The 26940-nt window shown below is 38.5% G+C and overlaps 1 protein-coding gene across 2 annotated transcripts in view; it reads right to left on the bottom strand.

Annotated features, from left to right (window-relative positions):
* The window catches only part of LOC136863398 (metalloendopeptidase OMA1, mitochondrial), a 112539-nt gene that overhangs the window by 41510 nt on the left and 44089 nt on the right, over positions 1-26940 (bottom strand). For both annotated transcript variants that reach the window (XM_067139809.2, XM_067139810.2), the window contains exons 2-4: positions 21539-22200; positions 21223-21362; positions 1808-1984 (exon numbers count right to left, since the gene is read on the bottom strand). In XM_067139809.2, coding sequence (XP_066995910.2) covers positions 1808-1984; positions 21223-21362; positions 21539-21929 — 708 coding nt within the window. In that variant the 5' untranslated portion in view covers positions 21930-22200. The remainder of the gene's footprint in view (positions 1-1807; positions 1985-21222; positions 21363-21538; positions 22201-26940) is intronic.

The raw sequence follows: 26940 nt of genomic DNA, 5'->3' as shown, positions 1-26940 counted from the left end.
TAATACTGGAAGTAATTTAGGATGAAGTAAAGTATGGTTCAACACCTAGACCAAACTACTCCACATATGGCCAGCTCATTTTGTGACCAGAAAGCTCTCTTGCATTGCAGCATAGCACATTTCACAGCACAGAGGAATCCTATGACATACTTGAAACTCCCTCACATGATGGGAAAATCAGGGTATGGTGGATAGTAAATGCCTACAAAGTCATAGGCCCATATTTTATCGAAAACAAAAAACAAAGAATGCACAAAGATAAAAGGATGACTTGTTATTCACTGAACAATTGACTGACATTGAATGTCCAAGAAAACTCTGCTCGCTCATACAGATGAAGGGCCATTAAATTAATTTTCTCAGGATAGAGTCATCAGGATTATGATATCACTGACTGGGATTCTGATTTATGGGGAACTTTAAAGATAAAGTGTATGGAAAAGTCCTCACTCATTACAGAAACAAACTGTATGCTTATTTAGGAAAGCCTTAATTAGTTTAAATTTGACTTGTAAGTCTGACATGAACTTTTACCTATTGTTGTAAGAAATTAATTGTGAAGTTTAATTTTTAAAATTTTACTATGTTTCACATTCATATACTTGATTTTTTATCACTGCACTGATTAAGTAAAATGATGCTCGTTTAAGCTTTATTACATGCTGGAAAATTCTATGTGTTCAATGAAATTAAATGCAATTTATTTACCCTAAATTGTAGTTATATCGCAGTTTGCTTAATGATATATCTGTATTTCCTCATCTCTACCGCTTCACTATGTGGTTTCTTTGATCCGCCTGCTACATGTTTTGTGCGCTTTTCCCTAAATTGTAGGGATTAGCAAAACTTTCTAGTCTGTTATTGTTGTATTACATCGTTCTGATATCTGTCCATGTTTGTTAGTGCTGCTTCAACTTCATGACTCTTTTCCTGCGCTGATGCACTGACCCATTGTTTGTTAGACTTTCAGTCTTACTATTTCCTGTTACTATTAAATAATAATAATAATGTTATTTGTTTTTACGTCCCACTATCTACTTTTACAGTTTTAGGAGATGCAGAGGTGCCAGAATTTAGTCCTGCAGGAGTTCTTTTACGTGCCAGTAAACCTACTGACACAAGGCTGACGTATTTGAGCACCTTCAAATACCATCGGTTTGAGACAGGATAGAACTTCCCAAGTTGGGGGTCAGAAGACCAGAGCCTCAACCACCTGAGCCACTCAGCCCAGCATTACTATTAAACTATTTTATTTTTTCAAGGTGGACTATTTCCCATTATTTTTCCTAAATCGTACGAAACTGGTTAAAATCAAGATCTTTCCAGCATGGCAGCAAATTTCTTTCTCTTTTACCGAGGTAAAAAAGTCTATTTGTTTTCATAGGTTTCCAAATTCTTTTCATGTGGTACACAAATGTTTCTAAGTGACTTCACATTAAGTAACCAATTTATTTTGTGAACTTAAAGATCATTTATCTTTAGTGTTGATTCCTGTAATGACTTACACCAAATATTGCAGTGCAAATTTCAAAAAATAAATAATAACCACTTAATCTTCATGGATGAATCACAAAACATACATAAAGTATATTAAATTGTTTCTGTTTAACCAACTCTTATGATCCTATGAACTGTTACTCTACAGTATAAATGTAAATGAAGGGCAAACATCACATTATGAACTGAATATCCTTAAATATTTCAGTATTTGTGCAAATTTCTTGATGGAAAGAGGGAAGTACTATTCTCCCTTCTAATACCAAACACAGGAAAATAAGAATATAATAAGAAAAGCTATTGTACTTACTGGAAGAACAAACGCATTTTTCATTTCAGGTTGGTCAATAATAAATATAGTCCATTTATAATCCTGAACAAGCGGTAGATCTATATTGGCATCTAATAGCTTAGTTGCAACTCGTACAACTCTACTATACAAAGGATGTGTCTGAGGCAACAAATATTCTTTATATTCATCAATAACCTGTAAAAAAACCAAAAACAACAACCCATATTTAAACAAGTTAACAGTCAGAAGTGGCAAATAAAAATGTATGAGAAAAATGTCTTTTAATCCTGAAGAAAAGTTGCACATTGTTATTTTCACAAATCAAAGTTGTAGCGCTGGAAGTAGATAACCTCATTCATATGATGCAGCATCTTTGGAAGATTTCTTTACATTAGTAAGGATATGGTCCACTCACATGTTTTCACTGAATTTGGGTGGATACTTTAACCTTGCATGTCAGGTTCAGTTAGTATAATGGTTCCTTTTGGAATATACCAGTGAGTTCTGGATAGCTAGATTCCCATGTCCTGAGATGAGAGTAGTGATACAGAATAAGGTAAGGATTCTACGTTGTAATGAATATCTGCCCAATATTAAACGAGCAGAGTGAGACAAATGAATTTTTTTTTTCTAGTCTATGTGGAATTGATGAATTTTCCTTGCCCTTTTAGAAGATTTCTGAGAGTGCATGATATTTATTTTGTGTCTACATTTCCCATACAACCAAAAGTGTGAATCAATATTTCCACAGATTTGTGGACATATTGTGAAATGCTTTCCTAAAAAAAAAAAAAGAGTATTGGTGTGTTTTGAGACAGAGTAATGATAAGGTTCATATTTCTCTACCATACATACATACATACATACATACATACATACATACATACATACATACATACATACATACATACATACATACATACATACATACATTATCATTATAGACTGTTATGTCTTTCAGCGTTCAGTCTGCAAGCCTCTGTGAATTTACTAAACATCACCACAATCCTCTACTTGCAACTAGTGCTGTGGCCTCATTTAGTTCTATATCTCTTATCTTTAAATCGTCAGTAACTACGTTTAACCATCGTCATCTTTGTCTCCCTCTACTCTTCTTACCCTCCGCAACAGAGTCCATTATTCCCCTCCTTCGTAACCTATCCTCCTCTATTCGTCTCACATGACCCCACCACCGAAGCCAGTTTATGCGTACAGCTTCATCCATCGAGTTCATTACTAACTTAGCCTATACTAATCAATGAGATACCGCGATAGTTGTTGCAATCCTTCATGTTCCCTTGCTTAGAGATAGGTGTAATTACTGCTTTTGTCCAATCTGAAGGTGTGATAATCTACATCAAGGAGAGAGGAGGAGCTTTTAATAACGTGTGGTTTCACAAACCTTCCCATCAAATTCTTCAATAGTTCCTCCAAAATTGACTTCAATAAGTGGATGTGCGGCACACTTGACTGAAGAGCTTCGTTTGTATTCTCAAAGATATCCATAAAACTTGAGAGGAAAAGGCACAAAGATTTATGTAAATTTAATGAAACGAACATGAACAGTCGTTCTTCACGAGACAAAGCATTGCTCTTAGTGTCATCAGTAGTTTCATTTTTTGGGGGTGAAAGTGATTACTGGGTTTTCCTTCTAACTGAGGAGTGTGGTGAAATGTTATGATAATGCTTCACCTTTTCAAACAAACAAGACACATCTGCACTTAGACTGTGCTTACGAATTTTGTAAGTCTTCAAAGTCCCCATCTGAGAGTCCTTACTCACAATTTCACTCCTCAACAAAGTAACCAAAGGGACCCACTGCAGCAAAATCCTATCTAAATACCTTCTTAGTGATAAACATCAAGTAGGCACATGCTTCAGAATTTTCCTGATCTCTGTGTTGTGTAAAGTCTGAAATTCTATGAACTTTTCTTTCCTCTTTGCACTCCTTTCCAAATAATAATTTTTTTTTTTTGTTAGTTGCTTTAAGTCGCACCGACACAGATAGGTCTTATCGCAATGATGGGACAGGGAAGGGCTAGGAGTGGGAAGGAAGCAGCTGTGGCCTTAATTAAAGTACACCATTTTCACACCAGGCAAATGCCGGGGCTGTACCATAATTAAGGCGACGGCTGCTTCCTTCCAACTCCTAGGCCTTTCCTATCCCATCGTCGCCATAAGACCTATCTGTGTCAGTGCGACGTAAAGCAAATAGCAAAAAAAATAAAAATAAAAAAAATAAAAAAATTTAAAGTACAGCCCCAGCATTTGCCTGGTGTGAAAATGGGAAACCATGGAAAACCAAATAATAAAATATATGAATTATACTTTCATCTACATTTACAGGCAAGTATGCTGCACCCTTCTCTGCAGCAAGATTAATTAGGTGACAAGAATAGCGTACGATGATTATGTTACTATTTTCCTGCCTCAAACATCCTGCCACACCATTCTTTAATCCTACCATTACTGGAGCATTATCAGCACCAAGAGCTAGGCTGTTTTTTAATGGAATGCGGAATTCCTGAAAAGTTGAGAGCAAAAGACTGGCAATGTTAGCTCCAGTAGCATCCCCTTCTAAATTAGGCACAGAGAGTAGACATCTCTGAATTTCATTCAGTTCAGGCCTAAAAAATCTCACAACAAAAGGATATATTTTCAAGCCGCTTTTACTGCTACCATCAATAGAAAAAGAAAATGCATTCACCTGCAAATGTGATACAATTTTCGCCCTTTCTTCCATGCACATTTCTGTTATGATAGCCGAAGTTTTCGTTCTAACACACCCATATCGCCTAGCAATTTCCAAATCAGGAAACATTTTGCGAAACAAAGGCCCTGCATGGTCGGCACAATTTACAGGCAGGTTATGTTCTACAATATATGATGTAAATAAAGCCTTGGTATTCGTCACAGAATTTACATCATGATTTTTACCTGAAAAGTCAGTTTCTGGTTTCTCTCTACACAATGGACACTCTCCTTATGCTTTTTCGTTTGCACATGTTTGAATATATCACACTTCCTGCCATGCGCAACTGAAAAATCATACCTACATATAGTATAGAATGTGAACATTGGTACCTTCCTGGATTCACTGAAACACAGAAACTATTCCCTACAATCGCTTTTAAACACTGCATCATATTTCCCTTTTGAATTTTGGCCAAAACAAATATTAAGACATACAACCAAGAAGCACTGCTACGTGACGTAACACGAGCACTTATCAGGTCACGCCCCAGGTAGACGTCTATGGTGTGCTACTTCTGAAGTTAGGTTACTCGATTGCGATTTCCATTTCGTATTATTGAGCTAATTGCATATTTGACTGTATTATAGACCAGAGAGGAGCACACGGCTGGCCACCATGTCCCATACTGCCATCCGGTTGTGATTATTAGAACTACTATCGACCAGCCATACTCAGCCATATATCGATAGAAAGAGGAAACACGCGAGAGTTTAAAATAATATGGAAATGAATGAAACTGCTCTGAAAATTAGGGGATCGGTCCTGGCGATCGGGAAATCAGGAAGCACAACGAAATATCGGGAGTCTCCCGCTTAAATCAAGAGAGTTGGCAAGTCTGCATTTTATACCAATAAAAGAGCTCTAGACTGGTACCTTTTCGGTTTGTGTTGTATGGATTATGACAAATTGCAGGGAAACTTTACATCTTACGAAGACTTCGCCCTACTTCCTCAAAAGTGAACAATAACTGACTACACTTTACACGCCACTAACCCAAGCGATTATTTCTCTATTATTCTAAACAAATCTGAGCTGTTAGGACCATACCTTCAGAATGCACCATGCAATCAAGAAATCCTAACAGAAGAATTGACACTTATGCTCTTAATTTGCAGTTCCTGGCGTGGCTCAATTTAGTACAGCAAGCAACTGCTGTTAAAGCCTAAAATAGGCACGTTCCATCTAAACGTGTTAAGACTAACTTTCTTTTTAGCTGGCAGTTAAACGTTGCAATCTAAATATACATATAACATGTATTGACTGACTGACTAATTCATCATTGCCGAGCCAAAACTACTGAACATAATGTAATGAAATTTTGGGGATATATTTATATTGGAGTTTAGGTGCTCACTAAGGGAGGGTTTTTGGGTATTCCGTCGCTAAGGGGGTGAAAACGGGAATGAATTTTTAAAATCAGTATACCTATATCTCAAAAACTTTAAAGTTTACAGATGTAAAAATTGGTATTTGCAATCTCCTTTAAAAATAAAGAAACACATCTTTTTTTGTTTTTAGAAAATCCAATGAAGGGGGGTGAAAAAAAGTGAAAAGGCATTTGAATAATTTTTTTTTTTGCTATTTGCTTTACGTCGCACTGACACAGATAGGTCTTATGGCGATGATGGAATAGGAAAGGCCTGGGAATTGGAAGCGGCCATGACCTTAATTAAGGTACAGCCCTGGCATTTGCCTGGTGTGAAAATGGGAAACCACAGAAAACCATCTTCAGGGTAGCCGACAGTGGGGATCGAACCCACTATCTCCCAATTACTGGATTCTGGCTGCACTTAAGTGACTGCAGCTATCGAGCTCGGTAGTTGAATAATTTTTATGATGTCTCAAAAACGGAAATGTTACAGACATGAAAATTGGTATTTGGAATCTCCTTTAAAAATAAAAACATATTTTTTGTTTTGTTTTTGGAAAATCCAATTAATGGGGGGTTAACAGGAGTAACAAAGGGGGTGAATGTTTAGAAGGACTATATCTTCCGTATATATATATTTTTTTGCTAGTGGCTTTACGTCGCACCGACACAGATAGGTCTTATGGCGACGATGGGATAGGAAAGGCCTAGGAGTTGGAGGGAAGCGGCCATGGCCTTAATTAAGGTACAGTCCCAGCATTTGCCTGGTGTAAAAAAGGGAAACAACGGAAAACCATTTTCAGGGCTGCCGACAGTGGGATTTGAACCCACTATCTCCTGGACGCAAGCTCACAGCCACGCGCCTCTAACCGCACGGCCAACTCGCCCGGTATATCTAATTTTTTAAAATTTATTTTTTTACAATTGGCTTTACGTCACACCGACACAGATGTGTCTTACGGCGACGATGGGATACGAAATGGCTAGGAGTGGGACGCAAGCGGCCGTGGCCTTAGTTAAGGTACAGTCCCAGCATTTGCCTGGTGTGAGGGTATATCTACAGTGTATCTCAGAAATGTAACATATTACATAGATGTAAAAATGGGTATTTAGAACCTTCTGTAAAAGTAAAGAGACAAAGATAATTTTTTTCAGAAAATCCACTTAAGGGGAACTAAAACAGGGGGGTGAACTTTTAGAATGAGCATATCTACAGTTCTTTACAGTGGCGAAAAATGAAAGTATCCTCCTAATCAATACATCATATATTCCGTCATTAGACGGAGTAAACAAGTTCAGACATGTTTCGGCTCGTTTGAGCCATCTTCAGTGAAAAAAATTAGGGGGGTTGGAATAATTTACATAATATGAGTTGAAAAAATGCTAAAAAACATAATGAAAGCGCAAATGAAAAAACAAACAGAAGAGAGCCTATACGGAAACAAAATTAGCACAAATATACAATATTTACATCAATATGCAGAGCAAAAAACAACTTATTGTGACAAAATTCAGTGAAACAGTTGTTAATTTGAAATAATAATTGATACTAAAAACTGCGTTAACCTAAGAAACAAGGGAATGAGAAAACAAATGATGCAGATGGAAATGAATAATAGTAGCACATGGTGAGGTTGTGGACCTCATAGTTTACAAATTATTGGTTTATAAAAATGACAAAACAGTTTGAAATCTCTGTCAAAATCATCCTAGTGGAAACCCATCACATCAAATTGGTCAGGAGGAGAGCGGGAGCAAACATTTTGAGAGAAACCAAGCCTGAATTAACCTGCAGGCGAAAAGCCTGTGATAAGGAGAAAAAAACCATGAAATTTAAGGCTTTAGAAATAGCAGCATTCTCAATATCTTCTCAATCTAGCGGTCCCTTTCTTCATTATTGTTTCATAATGTTGGCTGGTGTTTTGCCTTATTATAGAGGGGTCGGAAGAGCCGCATATAAAAATATGAGAAGCTGTGTTAGGTAGAAGACAGATGCATAGTAAATTGTAGTAATCTAGCGGAAACCGTCAATGAAGTTCTAATGGTGTGCAGTAGGTGGTGTCCTCTCTAGTGGCTTTGAGAAAGCCAGGCAGTGAGAGGACACCACCTACTGCACACCATTAGAACTTCATTGACGGTTTCCACTAGATTACTACAATTTACTATGCATCTGTCTTCTACCTAACACAGCTTCTCATATTTTTATATGCGGCTCTTCCGACCCCTCTATAATAAGGCAAAACACCAGCCAACATTATGAAACAATAATGAAGAAAGGGACCGCTAGATTGAGAAGATATTGAGAATGCTGCTATTTCTAAAGCCTTAAATTTCATGGTTTTTTTCTCCTTATCACAGGCTTTTCGCCTGCAGGTTAATTCAGGCTTGGTTTCTCTCAAAATGTTTGCTCCCGCTCTCCTCCTGACCAATTTGATGTGATGGGTTTCCACTAGGATGATTTTGACAGCGATTTCAAACTGTTTTGTCATTTTTATAAACCAATAATTTGTAAACTATGAGGTCCACAACCTCACCATGTGCTACTATTATTCATTTCCATCTGCATCATTTGTTTTCTCATTCCCTTGTTTCTTAGGTTAACGCAGTTTTTAGTATCAATTATTATTTCAAATTAACAACTGTTTCACTGAATTTTGTCACAATAAGTTGTTTTTTGCTCTGCATATTGATGTAAATATTGTATATTTGTGCTAATTTTGTTTCCGTATAGGCTCTCTTCTGTTTGTTTTTTCATTTGCGCTTTCATTATGTTTTTTAGCATTTTTTCAACTCATATTATGTAAATTATTCCAACCCCCCTAATTTTTTTCACTGAAGATGGCTCAAACGAGCCGAAACATGTCTGAACTTGTTTACTCCGTCTAATGACGGAATATATGATGTATTGATTAGGAGGATACTTACATTTTTTGCCACTGTAAAGTGAAAACCGTCAATACGGAATGATTCTAATATCTTGTAATATCTACAGTATATCTAAAAAATTTAACATGTTACAGAAGTGAAAATTGGTAGTTTCAATCTCTTTCAAAAATAAGAAACACGTATTTTTGTGTTATCGGAAAAAACATTGGGGGGGGGGGGGGGGCGGGGGATAGAAAGGACTGAAAAGGGGGTTGAATTCTTTTTATTAGGATACTGATATCTCATAAATTGTAGATGTTACAGTTTTGAAAATTGGTATTTGAAATCTTCCTTAAAAATAAAGAAACACGTATTTTTTGTTTTGGGAAAATCTTTTTAGGAGGGGGTAAATATGAGTCATAAAAGGGGTGAATTTTTAAAATTAGTGTATCTACAATATATCTCAAAAACGTAACATGTTACAGACGTGAAAATTGGTATTTGAAATGTGCTGTAAAAGCAAAGGAACACGCATAATTTTATTTTCTGAAAATCATCTTAAGGCGAAGTGTTAAAGGGGGTGAATTTTTGAAATGAGCAACTTGTAGTAAGCTTACATCTCAAAAATGTACCATATTACAGAAGTGAAAATTGTATTGGGATGCTGGTATCTCCAAAACTGAAGATATTAGAGATATGAAAATTGGTATTTGGAATTTCCTTTAAAAATTACGAAACACATATTTTTGCGGAAAATTCACATAAGAGAGTTTTAAAAAGAATTGAAAAGTGAGTAGAACTCTTTTTATGAGGATATCTATCTCAAAAACTGAAAATGTTACAGACATGAAAATTTGTATTTGGAATCTTCTTGAAAAATAAAGAAACATGCATTCTTTTCTTTTTGGAAAATCCACTTAAGGGGGTGGAGAGTGTGAAATGAACTGAAGAAAGTGTTGAATTATTTTTATGAGGATACTTATATATCAAATACTGAAGATGTTGCAGACATGAAAATTGGTATTTGGATCTCCTGCAAAAGTAATGGGACACGCATAATTTGTTTTCTGAAATTCCACTTAAGGGGAAGCATTAAAGGGGATTCTTTTCTTTTTGGAAAATCCACTTAAGGGGGTGGGGAGGGTGAAAAGAACTGAAGAATGTGTTTAATTGTTTTTATGAGAATACTTATATATCAAATACCGAAGATGTTACAGATGTGAAAATTGGTATTTGGATCTCCTGAAAAAGTAAAGGAACATGCATAATTTATTTTCTGAGATTTCTCATAAGGGAAAGTGATAAAGGGGGTTAATTTTTTAAAAAACATGTCTACAGTATATCAAAAAAACTTACCACATATTACAGATATGAAAACTGGTATTTTTAATCTCCTTTTAAAAAAGAAACATATATTCCTTTTTCTGGAAAACCCAATTAAGGGTGGGGGAGATAAATGAATTGAAATATGAGTTGAATTCTTTGTTTGAGGATACTTATATCTCGAAAATGAAGGATGTTATGGATGAGAAAATTGATATTTGGAATCTCCTTTGAAAATAAAAGCACATGTATTTTGCGGCGGTGGAGGGGGAGGGGGGAGGTGGAATCAACTTAAGGGGGTATAAAAGTAGTTTAATTATATTTATGAGGATACAAATACGAAGTGGACTTAAAACAATATGCCCCAAGGAGGTTTTGTCTGGGGGGGGGGGGGTTGTGTGTGAGGAATGATGACAAAATATGCATTTATATGAGACCGTTTGAATACATACATTATCATTATAGACTGTTATGCCTTTCAGCGTTCAGTCTGCAAGCCTCTGAGAATTTACTAAACGCCGCCACAATCCTCGATTTGCAACTAGTGTTGTGGCCTCATTTAGTTCTATACCTCTTACCTTTAAATCGTTAGAAACCGAGTCTAACCATCGTCGTCTTGGTCTCCCTCTACTTCTCTTACCCTCCATAACAGAGTCCAATATTCTCCTAGGTAACCTATCCTCCTCCATTCGCCTCACATGACCCCACCACCGAAGCCGGTTTATGCATACAGCTTCATCCATCAAGTTCATTCCTAAATTAGCCTTTATCTCCTCATTCCGAGTACCCTCCTGCCATTGTTCCCACCTGTTTGTACCAGCAATCATTCTTGCTACTTTCATGTCTGTTACTTCTAACTTATGAATAAGATATCCTGAGTCCACCCAGCTTTCGCTAACGTAAAGCTAAGTTGGTCTGAAAACAGACCGATGTAAAGATAGTTTCATCTGGGAGCTGACTTCCTTCTTACAGAATACTGCTGATCGCAACTGCGAGCTCACTGCATTAGCTTTACTACACCTTGATTCAATCTCACTTACTATATTACCATCCTGGGAGAACACACAACCTAAATACTTGAAATTATCGACCTGTTCTAGCTTTGTATCACCAATCTGACATTCAATTCTGCTGAATTTCTTACCTACTGACATCAATTTAGTCTTCGAGAGGCTAATTTTCATACCATACTCATTGCACGTATTTTCAAGTTCCAAGATATTAGGCTGCAGGCTTTCGGCACAGTCTGCCATTAAGACCAAGTCGTCAGCACAGGCCAAACTGCTTACTACATTTCCACCTAACTGAATCCCTCCCTGCCATTTTATACCTTCCAGCAGATGATCCATGTAAACTACGAACAGCAAAGGTGAAAGATTACAGCCTTGTCTAACTCCTGTAAGTACCCTGAACCAAGAACTCATTCTACCATCAATTCTCACTGAAGCCCAATTGTCAACATAAATGCCTTTGATTGATTTTCATAATCTACCTTTGATTCCATAGTCCTCTAGTATGGCAAATATCTTTTCCCTCGGTACCATGTCATATGCTTTCTCTAGATCTACGAAACATAAACACAACTGCCTATTCCTCTCGTAGCATTTTTCAATTACCTGGCGCATACTGAAGATCTGATCCTGACAGCCTCTCTGTGGTCTGAAACCACACTGGGTTTCATCCAACTTCCTCTCAACGACTGATCGCACCCTCCCTTCCAAGATGCCAGTGAATACTTTGCCTGGTATACTAATCAATGATATACCTCGATAGTTGTTGCAGTCCTTCCTGTTCCCTTGCTTGCAATTACTGCTTTTGTCCAATCTGAAGGTACGTTACCAACACTCCATGCTAATTTTACTACTCTGCGAAGCCATTTCATCCCTGCCTTCCCACTATACTTCAACATTTCAGGTCTAATTTCATCTATTCCTGCTGCCTTATGACAATGGAGTTTATTTACTATCCTTTCCACTTCCTCAAGCATAATTTCACCAACATCATTTTCCTCCTCCCAATGAGCTTGGCTGTTTTTAACACCACCATGATTATTTCCTTTTACATTGAGAAGATGTTCAAAATATTCCATCCACCTCTCCAGTGATTCCCTGGGGTCTATTATGAATTCACCTGAATTACTCAAAACACTGTTCATTTCCTTTTTCCCTCCCTTCCTAAGATTTTTTATTACTGTCCAGAAAGGTTTCCCTGCTGCTTGACTTAGCCTTTCCAGGTTATTACCAAAATCTTCCCATGACTTCCTTTTGGATTCAACAACTATTTGTTTCGCTCTGTTTCTTTCAACTATGTACAAATCCCTGTCTGCCTCGGCCCTTGTTTGGAGCCATTTCTGATAAGCCTTCTTTTTACGTTTACAAGCTGCTCTCACTTCATCATTCCACCAAGATGTTCGCCTTTTCCCATCTTTACACACAGTTGTTCCTAGGCATTCCCTTGCTGTTTCTACTACAGCATCCCTGTATGCCACCCATTCACTTTCTATATCCTGAACCTGCATACTGTCTACTGTTCGAAACTTCTCACTAATCATATCCATGTACTTCTGTCTAATTTCCTCGTCCTGGAGATTTTCTACCCTTATTCGTTTGCAGACAGATTTCACTTTCTCTACCCTAGGCCTAGAGATACTTAGTTCACTACAGATCAGATAGTGGTCTGTATCATCGAAAAATCCCCCAAAATCTCTTACATTCCTAACAGATTTCCTGAATTCAAAGTCCGTTAAGATATAGTCTATTATGGATCTGGTACCCCTAGCCTCCCATGTGTAGCGGTGAATAGCCTTATGCTTGAAGAATGTATTCGTAACAGCTAAACCCGTACTAGCACAGAAGTCCAGCAAACGCTTCCCATTCCCATTAGCTTCCATATCTTCCCCACATTTACCAATCACCCTTTCGTATCCTTCAGTTCTATTCCCAACTCTCGCATTGAAATCGCCTATTAGCACTATTCTATCCTTGCTGTTGACCCTGACTACGATGTCACTCAATGCTTCATAAAACTTGTCAACTTCATCTTCATCTGCACCCTCACATGGTGAATACACGGACACAATTCTTGTCCTAATTCCTCCCACTGACAAATCTACTCACATCATTCGCTCACTTACGTGCCTAACAGAAACTATGTTGCATGCAATGGTATTCCTGGTAAAGAGCCCTACCCCAGACTCTGCCCTTCCCTTTCTAACACCCGTCAAGTACACCTTATAATCTCCTATCTCTTCCTCATTATCTCCCCTTAACCGAATATCACTTACTCCTAGCACATCCAGATGCATCCTCTTTGCTGACTCAGCCAGTTCTACCTTCTTTCTTCCATAAGCCCCATTAATATTGATAGCTCCCCATCGAATTCCATTTCGTTCGCCAAGTTGTTTCCAAGGAGTCCCTCGCCTGTCAAATGGGAGTGGGACTACATTACTCCCATAGGTCCGAGGCTTGCTTAAAGTGTTCTGAGCTCGGTAAATTCATGAAGCAGGATGCTGCCCTACTTGCATATAGTCCAAGTAAGGATCTCTCCTCTAACGGGTTATGGACCACCGGTGAATTGTATAGTCCTAGCCGCCTGAGCACAAGGAGGGCCACGACTCAGAATATGTCCGAGATGCCCAATCCCATTCCATAGCAACTGGTATCCCGACTCTCAGGACCACTTACTAGGCCACTCAGCCGTTGCCCATGGTTCACGAACTAGGACGTGACTACAGTAACCCACAAACATGAACCGTTTGAATTATGAAGTTAAAATTTCAAATGATATCCTAGGCGTTAAATAACAGAAGGTTTGAAATAAATTTAACCGCTCAGATTTAAATGGGGGTTAAGATCCGAAAAGAAATATATTCACTCCTTCCTCTGAAACGGTTTAACGTAAATGGGGGTTAAGATCTGGAAACAAATATATTAACACCTTCCTCCAAAACGGTTTAACGTACAAAGACAGAATTCCAATTCCACATCCTAGGTGTGAAATAGGAAATATTTTTAATGTTCCAACCCTAATGTGTTAAATGAGGTTAGCTCCATAAACAAAATTATTCATCCCTCTAAAACTGTTGACGTACAAAGTTGTAATTTTACGATAAGGGTGTTATGTCCTAGGTGTAAAATATCGTATACTTCAAAATATATACAGTGGAACCTTGGATTGCGAGCATAATTTGTTCCGGCAACATGCTTGTAATCCAAAGCACTCATATACCAAAGCAAGTTTTCCCATAAGGAACAATTGAAACGCAGATGATTCGTCCACAACACACAAATATTTATTTGCATACCATTTCGGAAACAAAATATAACTTGAAACAAATTAAAATGCATTTTACCTTACAACAGATACATTGTTGGTGTGAGAGAGACGAGAGATGACATGAGAAGAGTTACTGTGTAGCACGAATTTCACTAATGGAATCACTGCTGTCTGTTGGCTCACTGGAATTGTTTTCTTTTCGCGCAACCTTAATGAGGAACCTGTCCAATGACTGCTGTTTTTGCCTATTTTTGAGGATTTCATGAAAATGTGACACTGCATTGTCATTGAACTGATTCATCGCTCGTACTACTACAGCCTTATTCGGGTGATGTTTTTCTACAAAATTTTGCACTGTTTCCCACATTTTGCACTTCTCCCTAATCTCAGTTGAAGTGAGAGATTCCATTGACGTTCCCTCCTCCTCATCCTCGGACGAGATCTCCATAACCTCCTCCTGTTGTTCGCGATGCAGGTCCATAAGTCCATTGGTGGGCAGTTCCTGGCTATGTTCTTCTACCAGCTCTTGAATGTCCACGTCATTCACCTCCAATCCCATAGTCTTCCCTAAGGACACAATTTCATCAACACTTCATTTTCACCAACAATCGCCTCAAAGTCACATCCAAGTACACAGTCAGGCCACAGATTTCCCCAAGCGGAAGTGAGAGTTTTCTTGGTGACTCCATCCCAGGCTTTATTGATGATCTTCAGGCAGTTCACGATGGGGAAATGATTTCTCCCAAACTCTCGGAGGGTAAGGTTTGTTCCTTCGGTCACTTCGAAGCATCACTGAAATAATGCTTTGGTGTATAGCTTCTTGAAGTTCGAAATGACTTGCTGATCCATAGGCTGGAGTAGTGGAGTAGTGTTTGCAGGAAGGAACTTAACCTTAACGAACTTGAATTCCTCCAGTAAGTCGTCCTCAAGGCCCCAAGGCCTGGAGGATGAACAGGAGCATTGTCCATAACCAGCAAGACTTTGAACGGCAGATTATTTTCTGAAAGGTATTTCTTCACTACAGGTCCAAAAACCTCGTTCATCCATTCAACAAAGGCACAGGGGAGGGGAAAACGTAGGCACATATGATGCTCGTATTGCGGGACCTCACTCGTTTATCAAGTTACAATTTATTTAAAATGTTTGCTCGTCTTGCAAAACCTCGCAGACCAAGTTACTTGCATTCCAAGGTTTCATTGTATTTTTTTGCAAGTTGCTTTACGTCGCACTGACACAGACAGGTCTTATAACGATGATGGGACAGGAAAGGGCTAGGAGTGAGAAGGAAGCGTCCGTGGCCTAATTAAGGTACAGCCCCAGCATTTGCTTGGTGCGAAAAAGGGAAACCACGGAAAACCATCTTCAGGGCTGCCGACAGTGGGGTTTGAACCCACTATCTCCCAAATACTGGATACTGGCCGCACTTAAGCGACTGCAGCTATCGAGCTCGGTTTCAAAATATTTCTCCCCTAAGGGGTTTAGATGGTGGTTGACCCTCAAAAACACAACATCCATTCTTCTGAAACCCTTTCAGGCACTAACTTAATGTTTTTGTGTTCTTGGAGGAGCAACAGCGCATCGTTACTTCACAAGATGGAAGGCTGCATCAGCCGTCGCTCTTAGATTTTGTCAACAACAAGATTCCGGGGAAGCTCTTTTAATAATAGTAAGACAGCAATCAGCTTCAGGGATGCTGAATTAATTGAATTCAAGAGACACTTTTATAAAATTAAAACAAACAACATTCGCCTAGGAAGGAGCACATGAAGAGAATATCCTTGTAAAATATAGAAGAGTGACAAAGGGAAATTATTGTTCAAACACATTTTATTAGTAGACAAGCAGAATATTAAGATGATCTTAAGAAGATAAATACTTTGTAATTTAACCTAAGCGTTGTAATACAGCCGAAGATGTTCCAAATGGAATGAAACATGTACTGTATATGATTGATTGATTTGCTTAATGCAAATATAAGTATCAAAAAGGTGGAAATTTACTGTTATTGATTCATTGTAAATAGGATTTGAAACGGGAAATGAAGCTGATTTCTTGCAATAAGTGGTATGTTCCGAGCTGTCGGTGGAGAGATGGCATGAAATGACATTAGTAGACGAATAAGTTTGAGTGATGTCTTTAAAAGTAGGAAAGATCACAATATGAAGATAAAGTTGGAATTCAAGGGGACAAATTTGGGCAAATATTTGTTTATAGGAAGGGGAATTAGAGATTGGAATAACTTACCAAGAGATATGTTCAATAAATTTCTTTGAAATCATTTAAGAAAACGCTAGGAAAGCAACAGATAGGGAATCTGCCACCCGGGCGACTGCCCTAAATGCAGAGCAGTAGTGCCCGATTGCGCGAAGATTTAATATGTTTAAATTAGGTCATTTCAGTTTTTATACTGTTAGTATATACGAGGGCTGGGGCAAAAGTCATGGCAACTACTTTTTTCTTGAAGATACCAGTCCGGTTGGAAAATGTGACATATACAGACAAAAGGACAAGGTGTTAACTACATGTGTGGACAATGAATAGCACTGAAATATCGTAACACACTAATTTATTACGGTAGTATACAGGGCAATATGGCCTTCCCGGTGCAAAAGAATGACAACACAGTACACATAAAGTTGACATGACAAACCTGGGCCTAAAGACCCTCAAAGTAGTCCCCTGCTACTGACACCACACGCTGCCAACGATGTGGGAGGCGCTGAATATCATCTGCCTCAGCATTTGCCGCACCATGTGTGAATCGGGTCACCTGTTGGCGCACAGCATTAGCAATGTCCTCTCGTGTTGCAAACCGCCTACCACATAGTGGTTTCTTAATCTTTCGAATGAGATCAAAGTCACAGGGCGAAATGTCAGGAGAGTACGGTGGGTGCTCCAATTCTTCCCATCTCCAACGTTGCAATAGCTGCCCAACACACTCTGCTTTATGTTGTTTTGCATTGTCGTGCAGGATGATTGCACTGTCCACAAGATCCAGACGTTTCTTCCGAACGCCACATCGTACCTGTCGCACCAGGAAGTCCTTGTAGTACTGTGCGGTCACTGTTCTGCCATGTGGAACAAAGTGGCAAACAATGACACTCCTGGCGTCATACGCGACGATCACCATCAATTTGACTGGGGAAGGATTCTGACCGACCTTCTGCCTCCTCGGTGATCCAGCATGTCTCCACTCCGCGGACTGACGTTTCAGTTCTGGTTCGTATGCCCTGGCCCAAAATTCATCAATGGCGATTATTGGAGGAGGAGCTGGTAAAGGTGAAAATGGAAAGATTTAATGGCGATCAGGAGAGAAGTAGGAAAAACTTGCCTATCAAGCGTTGACAGTGTTGCTAATAACAGAAAAATACTTTTATATTAAAAGAACAGAAATGGTAGCAAGTAGTCCATTTTAATGTAATAGTAAAACAGTAGAAGTTCTATATCACAAGGATTCAAACTGTGGTCTCCATTGTGGGAACCTGGTAATTCGCCAATGTTCTGTGAGAGGTCAGTCAGAAGTAAGAAATAACATTACAAACAGTGATCGGAAAAGTACAAAACAAAAGTAACTGGGTTGAATTGGTTACTTGATAGATATTTTACTTAATTACAACTACAAATTACTTTTTCAACAAGTAATCAGTAAAACTACACTTACAGCTACTTCACAGACCATCAGATTTTAGGAAATCAGACATATTTTTAACACGTTAAGTGCCAGACCAAAATTCCTAGGATTGCAATCTAGTGCCACGAGCTAACAGTGCCGAGTTTCTCCCTAGTGCCAAAACATTCGCAGGCTAACTAATCAAGTGATCACTGAAACAACGATATATTAACTTATTACCTATATTTGGTCAAATAGTGCGACACCAAATGGGGTCGTATTGATTGTTACGAATTGTACATGTACACGCGGCCCCATATAAGGTCGCACTTATACAATAGCTAATGTCCTGATGCTTGTATAGAAAACAATCTTATCACTCCAGTAACATGCAAAAGATGGCAGCTGGAGAAGACGCATCCACAAGTGTAAACTGAGGAATTTCCTTATTTCTTCCACCCATTCGTTAAGCCGGTTTGATCTACTTAATGCTTAGTCATTGAAACTTTTTGATCGTTGTGGCTCATTTCCTCTAATATTACATTTATTACTTCATTCGTAACAAATAAATATAATAAGGTGAGGCTTCGGAAACATTAGCCATCCCTCTGTTAAGCGCCTCAACCCTCTGAAAAGGAATGTCATGCTGAGCGCCGATGCAAGCGTCCCCATTTATTGTTGTTATTGTTATTATTATTATTATTATTATTATTATTATTATTATTATTATTATTATTATTATTATTATTATATACGGCCGTTCCATGTATTGAAACCCCTGCCTCGTTTTAATTTTGAGACTCAGTTCCACCATTTTCTGAATTGTCACTACTTTCTACATTATCATCATCCATACTTGGTTCAAAATTACTGTAACTACATTCTTCATTGATATGATCATTGTCCAACTTGTTTGATAAATCATCCAGACTATATGCACTAAGGCTCCTTTCACATGATCGACTTCCTTTCCACGCCATGCTACGTCACTCCACTCCACTCCACTTCTCAGATACTCAGTTTTATCCTTGCTGTCCACTTCTGGCAACTTCTAGTCCCCAACACATATTTTGTGTCTTGGTTTGAATTTGGACCATGGACGCGAACGTTATCCTTGGGATTTAATTTCTTACAAAAAGAAGATTGAAAGAAGGGTACTAAGGTTCATTGGGTCCATCCATTGAATTCATATTATTGAGAATGAGGAGCTCATCGTTTTCTTCTAGATGAACGTACCAGTGATCCAAAAATGTTCTTTAATTACCTTCGTATGAGTGGGAATTCGTATGATGAATTGTTGTCAATCCTTGAAACAGCGTCAGGACACCACATGAGAAAATGAAGCCTATTCCACCGATATTTTGAGACAGAAACTTCGAAATTGTGACGCACACAATGTTGACCATCTGAACGACTTATTTAGTGAGCTGCCAGTATGGTCTTGCTACCTACACCTAACTTCTGTAAATAAAACACTGGTAGTTCTCACGAATAAGAAAATGTTATTATGTAATTTAATTGGATGCAATTCCTTTGAAATAAAAACTGCTAAAAATCTTGATTTATTATTTTTTTGATCACCTGTAATATTGAATAAATAGTTAACATATAACACATACAGCCTATTACTGTAATTTTCAACTTCTCTCTCTTTGGAGTCATCCAGTTCGGCAAAATCTGGAATCATTTGTTGGGAAACTTCATTCCACATTTGAAGCTTTTAATTTTATTTGAATAGTCTGTAGTTCATAAATCCCACAGACAAGTACAATTTTTGTATTTCTATTTTTAACTTTTCAGCATCTATGAATGGAACTGAAATTTTGAAAGAAAATCTTCAAACATGTGGCGCACACAATGTTGACCGTCTGAACAAGCTAATCTGATTTAGTGAGCTTCCAGTCGCCGAGAGTGGAAGACACTTCAGGCCGGTTGACAACAGCCTGCTGTTAACAAGAGTGGAGAGAAGTTGCGCCACACAAAGTGTCTCATGTGAATGCTATGCCTTTCTACACGTCTGGTGGAGTGGGGTGGCGTGGAAAGCCACTTGTGAAAGGAGCCTTAAGTCTTTTACTGCTGAATTTACTCATAATAGTAGATAGTAATGGACAAACTAATCCTCAGAAAAGAAAACTAACAGCACTGCACACTTAAGACCATTTTGTGAATTGGAAAATGACTTTGTCAGTTTACAAAGCTCTCCTGACATATCTATATAGGGTTGCGCACAGGAATTGATGAATGGAAGGTGGACTATGAACTTACATAAACAGATTGCCAACAGAAGGCAGGAAGAGGCTTTATACAGTTTCGAAACACACACATATTACGCACGCAAATGGGTTCGCACAGTTCTCAATTTCGAACAAACGTACAACCCTATATGGGGATGTGAAGTTCAAGAAATTAAGTACTCTCACATACCCAAGTGACGTCGCTTTGCACTCAATGTATTAAACATGGGACTGAAATGATACCAAAATTTTCAAGGAAAAAGATATTACATCATTTTGTGTTTCTTAGCATAGAGACATTAAGTGGCTACCATCAAGTGAGACTAAATGTAATACCTTGGAACTTTCAAAATGATTGCCCCCAAGCAGGGTTTTAATTTCACACTGATGTGGTCATTATTTTCAGGGCCAATTAATTCAAAATATTTATTCAAATAGGGGGCTGGACACTCCTTAACCCCTTTGCTGTCACATGTTTATTCTAGTTCCATTACCGACCCTGTGTAACCTCACAAAGTCATGGTACATGATTATCTAAATTTTAACTCAACTAGTAACCACATGAAGCTGCGATTAAATAAATAAATAAATAAATAAATAAATAAATAAATAAATAAATAAATAAATAAATAAATGAATGTGCACTGTATCCTTGGCTTTAAACCAATGGCGTGACACCTTGCGAGTGCTGGGACCACAAAGTTACTGAACTCTTGATGTGATGTAAAACGATTACTACAATGTAAGATTTCAATTTTAATTCAAGAAGTAAATTATGAGTAAAAATTACATTTTGTGAAAAGTAACGATTACATGTAAAAATGACTACAAAATTATTTGTTACAAGTAATTTGATTACTTTTACTCAATATCTTCCCAACTCTGATTTCAAGCATAGTTCTATCAAAAATAATAATAAAATAAACCCTATTTTGAACAATGAAAATGAAACTTCTCTGAGATTATTTAAAAAGACACTCTATAAATGATAAACATACTAACCATTCTCTGAGCAGTATCTGCCAACTGTTTCATCTGATCGGGAGAAAATGCAATAAACCTCTCCCTTTTAGTAACTGGGTCTAATTCTAAATGAGTCACGTAGAAGTAGCAGCTGCCTGCTGATGCAGGGACTAGGCAGGCTATATATAAAAATAAAAATAAAAAGGCATCATATCTGTTCTGCAATAGATAACTTTCCTACATAATAACCAAAACAGGAAAATACAGTAACTTACCAATGTATTAAAAAAGGAAAGTGCATTCACATCTACCTTTGACTGATAAAAAAAATACAGAGGAAAATAAAATTTCTTACCGAGCAGTAATAATCTATTTTTAGTCAATAGCTGAATCAGCTGCTCTCTTCTGTTTTGGGGTAATGACCTCCACCACCACCTTACAGTTCGACCAAAGATAATGGCCCCAAATTTTGCGATAGGGCGTAATAAAAGTACTATCACTGGAGGCAATGCTTTCCTGGGAGGAGACGTGCGTATTGTTCGTATGGGTACACAATTCCATACCTGATATGGATTTTTATACAGATATGACTGTTTTATATTCTTATTATAGAGAGTATATATTGTCTCTGCAGGTTTGGAATAGTCCCGTAACTTTAAAAAATGAGGATGGCACTTATGGTGCAAAAAATGAAAGTTTCTGCAATAGCTCACCCCTTTCCGAATAACCCGTGGATATAACGACATTCTGGAGTTTTTAGTTCAAGGCTTCATTAATTAATGGAAGGCTATGGTTAGCATCAATAAAACCAATCCAATTCGTTGATAACGATACATAACACAAAGCGAAAACATGAACTTCAACCCAGTCATCATAACTCGACGAGAAAAGAAAATATCAATAAGTCTGAGCCAAAAAACTGGCCTATTTTGTGAAAATCTATCCTGCGAAGAATAAAAGGAGGGCCTGCAATCTCTTTTCTGGTTTTCATCCATAGTCTCAATGCTGCTTTACAACCTGAAAATGAAAGAAAAACATGCTGGTTTATTTATGAAAAAAATAAGCCTACTTGCACACTAGTGAATCATACTGAAATCATCCCAGCTAAAGAATCGACTTAGTTCACTTTAACTGAAAACCAGGCTTCAAATTTCCATGGAAAACCAATTTATCTTCCTTGAATTCATTCAAGATCATCATCATAATGAACATTACAAATAACAAAGGCCTCAGAAGGTCAACAATTCGTAACACTTACGTCAAATGGCAAAACGGGTATGTTGATTTTAACTTGCATACTATAGCAAAAGAAATATTATCTTCCAGAATAATAGTATGAATACTTCCAAGTTAAATTATGTGAACATAAAAAAATTTCCTCATGCTAAGTCACATCAAGGGGTGCTTCCAAAACCTGCTAAGCCAGTTTTTGGTGGTTGTTACTTATTTTGCACAGTGTTCTATGCATAACATACAACTCTAACAACAGAATGTACTTCAAAACCATCTTAGTCATATTGATTTTAAAATGTCAAAACTGAAGAGCTGCGACCCCGCACCCCCCCCCCCACAAATACAACCAAGAATTGTTATTACCATTAAGTTCATGATATCCTAATTCATCACCCTGCCATCTGGCTCCATGGCTAAATGGTTAGTGCGCTGGCCTTAGGTCACAGGTTCGATTCCCGGCAGGGTTGGTAATTTTAACCATAATTGGTTAATTTCGCTGGCATGGGGCTGGATGTATGTGTCATCTTCATCAACATTTCATCCTCATCACGAGGCGCAGGTCGCATTTCATTTTTTTCATCACCCTGCAGAGTTTCACTGCAAATGGGGTGGTCCAAACAGCTTCCTTGTTGACGGTTTTAGGCGTGTTTTATTTCAGTCCTATAGTTACAGATAAACAAAATGCACTATGCATCCATCTTGACATATGCAGCTGAGACCTGGACGATGACAAGAAGGGAGGAGAGTAGTATTCAAGCCAGAGAAATAAAAAACGTAAGAAGCACGATGGGAAAGACGGAGTGAGAAATGAAGATGTTAGAAAGGAAGTCGGAACAGAAAACCTAAATTAGAAAATTGACAGGATTACACTTAAGATTATTTGGACATGTAAAGAGGATAGAGGAGAAAAGAATACAAAACAGATGATGGAGATGAAGTTCAAGGGAAAGAGAGCGAGAGGGACACCTAGAACAAGGTGGGTCGATTCAATAAAGGGGAGTGAGAGAAGAATAATCCTGAACTGATGAAAGAGGAATGGAGGAAGGAGAGAGGAAGGTGAACAAATGCCATAAATGCCCCGACCTGGCAGGAGTTGGATAAGGGGAAATGAGGAGGATGATGAGTTGCAGTTGGCAGTTGCAGTTCTAATAAAATGGTTCAATTCCTAATGTGATAGTACATACAGATTTTCTCTAAAATTGATTACGTCTTCATCTCAGACCAAATAATTTTAGAATGACCATAGACAGTGCTCCATTGACATTTTACCATGATTTTATCAAATGTTTTTCATTTTCACATTATGTGTGCCAATAATTGAATGGGTGAAAACCATAACGGTATAAGTGACATTTCTTTAAAAAATGAGTTAAGTGCAGGATGTAACTCCAGGAGGATGTATCCTTTCACCAACCAGGGGATACAAGTGATAGCGGTAATATTCTGCGCTCTAGTGATGGGTGGTATAACTACAAATACCATGCTTTATATGAGTGTTGAAGATGTTTAAATGTCTTTTTCTCTGAATGACCAAAATGTTACTTATACCGTTATGGTTTTCACCCATTCAATTTAAGTAATAAGTTTACAAAGCTAATTTTCTGGCTTCCTTTTAATATTATGTGTAATGTTTTTAAGATTGTATTACAGCTGCAGATGCCCTAAAAAGGGTGAAACATGTCCCGAAAGTGTTAATGTGTTGGTATGTATTTGTGACCACATATAAGTGGACAAAAAGTATCGAATAGGTGGATTAATAAATACCTTCATTGGTTTTTAAGTCAAGCCCGAGTAAAACCGCATGAGATAATAGTATGTGCAGTGATTAGGTGTTACAACTGTAACAAGACGGGACACAAACAATCCGAATGCTGGGAAGTGCACTGCCAGCTTGAGGAACGACAATGTTTCATATGTGGTCGCATGGGCCACCAGCACCAAATCTGCTGGTTTCGAGATAAGGAAGACATATCTGTTGCAAACCAACACTTAAAGTGCAACCCGAAGGTTAGAAAGAACAGATCGTTTAGTGCTTCTGAGCCTGTCCCTCAGCGGAAGAGAAAAAGTCCGCCGGCCCGAGCGGCATAGGCCCCCCTCATCAGAGGAGAAAGAGCTCGTCACTCAGAACTTGAAACGATCTAGGGACCGTAGGCCTGAGCAGCCGTACCGGTCCCGCAGACTAACTAGCCCACAGAGTATAGATGAAGTAAATGAAAAGGAAAAACACAGCCATGGTTACATCAGAAACAGTGCGTTGCACCACTCGAGAAACCAGATCGCGTCGAACATGATCGCTTAGGTTTGATCCTGGTTCGGAAGTGTACCCAACAAGGAAATTTATTATAGGAAGCCAGAAATAGAGCTTACGGGAGTTACAGTGCGTACCACCCGCACTAGAGGGAGTGCCACCCTGCAGATAGGTAACAATTCCCCTGAATTTCACGTTGTGGGGGATGATTTCAGACTATCGGTTGATGGTTTAATAGGAAGAAACCTATTACAGGATAGTATAATCAATTTCAAGGAAGGATATGTAGAAGTATTTGAGCAGAAATTCCCCATGGGACTAAGTGTACATGAAACCTGTCAAATTTGTGTGTTAAACAGCGAAAAGCCAAGTGAAGTAGAAGGCACTGTAGAAATTGGAGTGAGCGGCTCAGAGAAACTACTCAAACTCCTGCTAGACACGGGACGTAATGTCTCTTTTGAAGGAACAGTTAGTACCCCCCAATGCCATGATTATGCACAAATCAGTCTCAGAGTTAAGAGACATAAGTGCTGAGAATATCCGAACCAAGGTCACAATAAGGCTTCCAATAGGAAAATCAAATGCCGATTTTCATGTAGTGCACAAGGGAGTGCCACTCAAGTGCGATGGCATAAGAGGGCGAAATATACTAAAATACAGTATACTAAATTTCAAAGAAGGCCATGCTATATTAAAAGGGGATCAATATTGTATAACGAAAAGGACCGCTCAGATCCGTACGATCAGTGTCCAACTGAGGACAGAGACGATCATAGCAGTAAGGCACTGGCAGAAGGCGTGATTAACAAGAGAGAAATCCTGCCAGGGGTGTACATCGCAAGTTGTGTGATGCGAGCGCCCAATCACCGAGGCCTAGCCAGTGTACTGAACACTCGAGAAATGGAGGTCACATTTGAAAGCCTACTCTTAAATATTCGCTCCGAGCGATCGGGAGTAAAAACAGTACGACAAGTGTCACAGATATCGCCACGTGAGGAAAAGTCGCGGGAACAAAGACTAACATAACAGCTACGAGTAGATCATTTAACTCCTAGAGATAAGGAGCAGTTGTATGCTATCTGTGTGGAATATATTGACATATTCCATTTAGAGGGTGATAAGCTAACCTACACTAATCTGCTACAGCACAAAATTGTAGTGAGAGAGAATCAACCACCAATTAATGTAAGGCCGTACCGAATACCTGAGGCACTAGAAGAGGAGGTACAAAGACAGGTAGATAAAATGTTAGATGATGAGATAATCACACCTAGTATCAGTCCTTGGAGCACAACTTTGTTAATTATTGCAAAGAAAATGGACGCTTCTGGAAAGTGTGCAGATCCACGATGATTTCATGTCATCGTATTAACCACAGAGGTACCCTACTTGGTCATCTAACCAAGCAAGAAACGGAAGGTACATAAAACAATCTGTAACGGCTAACCAAGCGTGTACCAACTGGCTGCACTGCATGTGGAAAAGCAGCATACCGATGGCCTAGATTGAATACCTCGTATCTCAAAAAGTTCTTCCTATCCATTATTTCCCTTAAGACTGGTCACGCCTCCCAGCCACATTTGGGTATGCAGTCCATCAGAACAATGTTCGTTGTGTTTATTTTCCTATGCTGACGCGAAAAGGTAAATGAACCTTATAAAAATTATACTCTAGGAGTTAGTAAATACATCACGCAGACATACTTTCCTATAGTATGGTACGGTAAGGTTAATTTTCCTTCACACGTCGGCATAGGAATAAAGAACACAACGAACATTGTTCTGATGGACTGCATATTCATGTGTGGCTGAGAGGCGTAACCAGTCTTAAGGGAAATAATGGACAGGAAGAACTTTGTGAGATACGAGGTTTTCATTCTAGGCCATCGATACAACCAATGGTTTGCATTGTGGAATGCACAGGAATACCTCGGGTGAAGTACCATCAGTCGCAAAATTGCTGTATAAGACAACAGCATTTGTTGGTGCCTCAGGTGTAGAAGCGGCACACCAGATTCAGTGAGCAGGCTAGTAATGGGTATTTTACAGATTGCTCCCGCTGCCAGCCTAACTCTGCTGTGGTGGATGGTATTCAGTTTCACAACGATGCTTTATCTTGCTGATCCATATGCTAAACGTCCACAGTCTAACATGGATAAAATATGTGCCCTATAAAATCGTAGGAGCATGAAAGAGAAACTGCTAATATAAATGTAATCGAAGAAGAATCGTGGATACAACACTACAAAGAATTGTGGTATAACGGAGAATATGGAG

The sequence above is a fragment of the Anabrus simplex genome, chromosome 2 (genome assembly GCF_040414725.1).
Source record: "Anabrus simplex isolate iqAnaSimp1 chromosome 2, ASM4041472v1, whole genome shotgun sequence".
Classification (NCBI taxonomy): Eukaryota; Metazoa; Arthropoda; class Insecta; order Orthoptera; family Tettigoniidae; genus Anabrus; species Anabrus simplex.
Note: the sequence above shows the minus strand (reverse complement) of the source record. Positions and strands in the feature narration are given on the sequence as shown.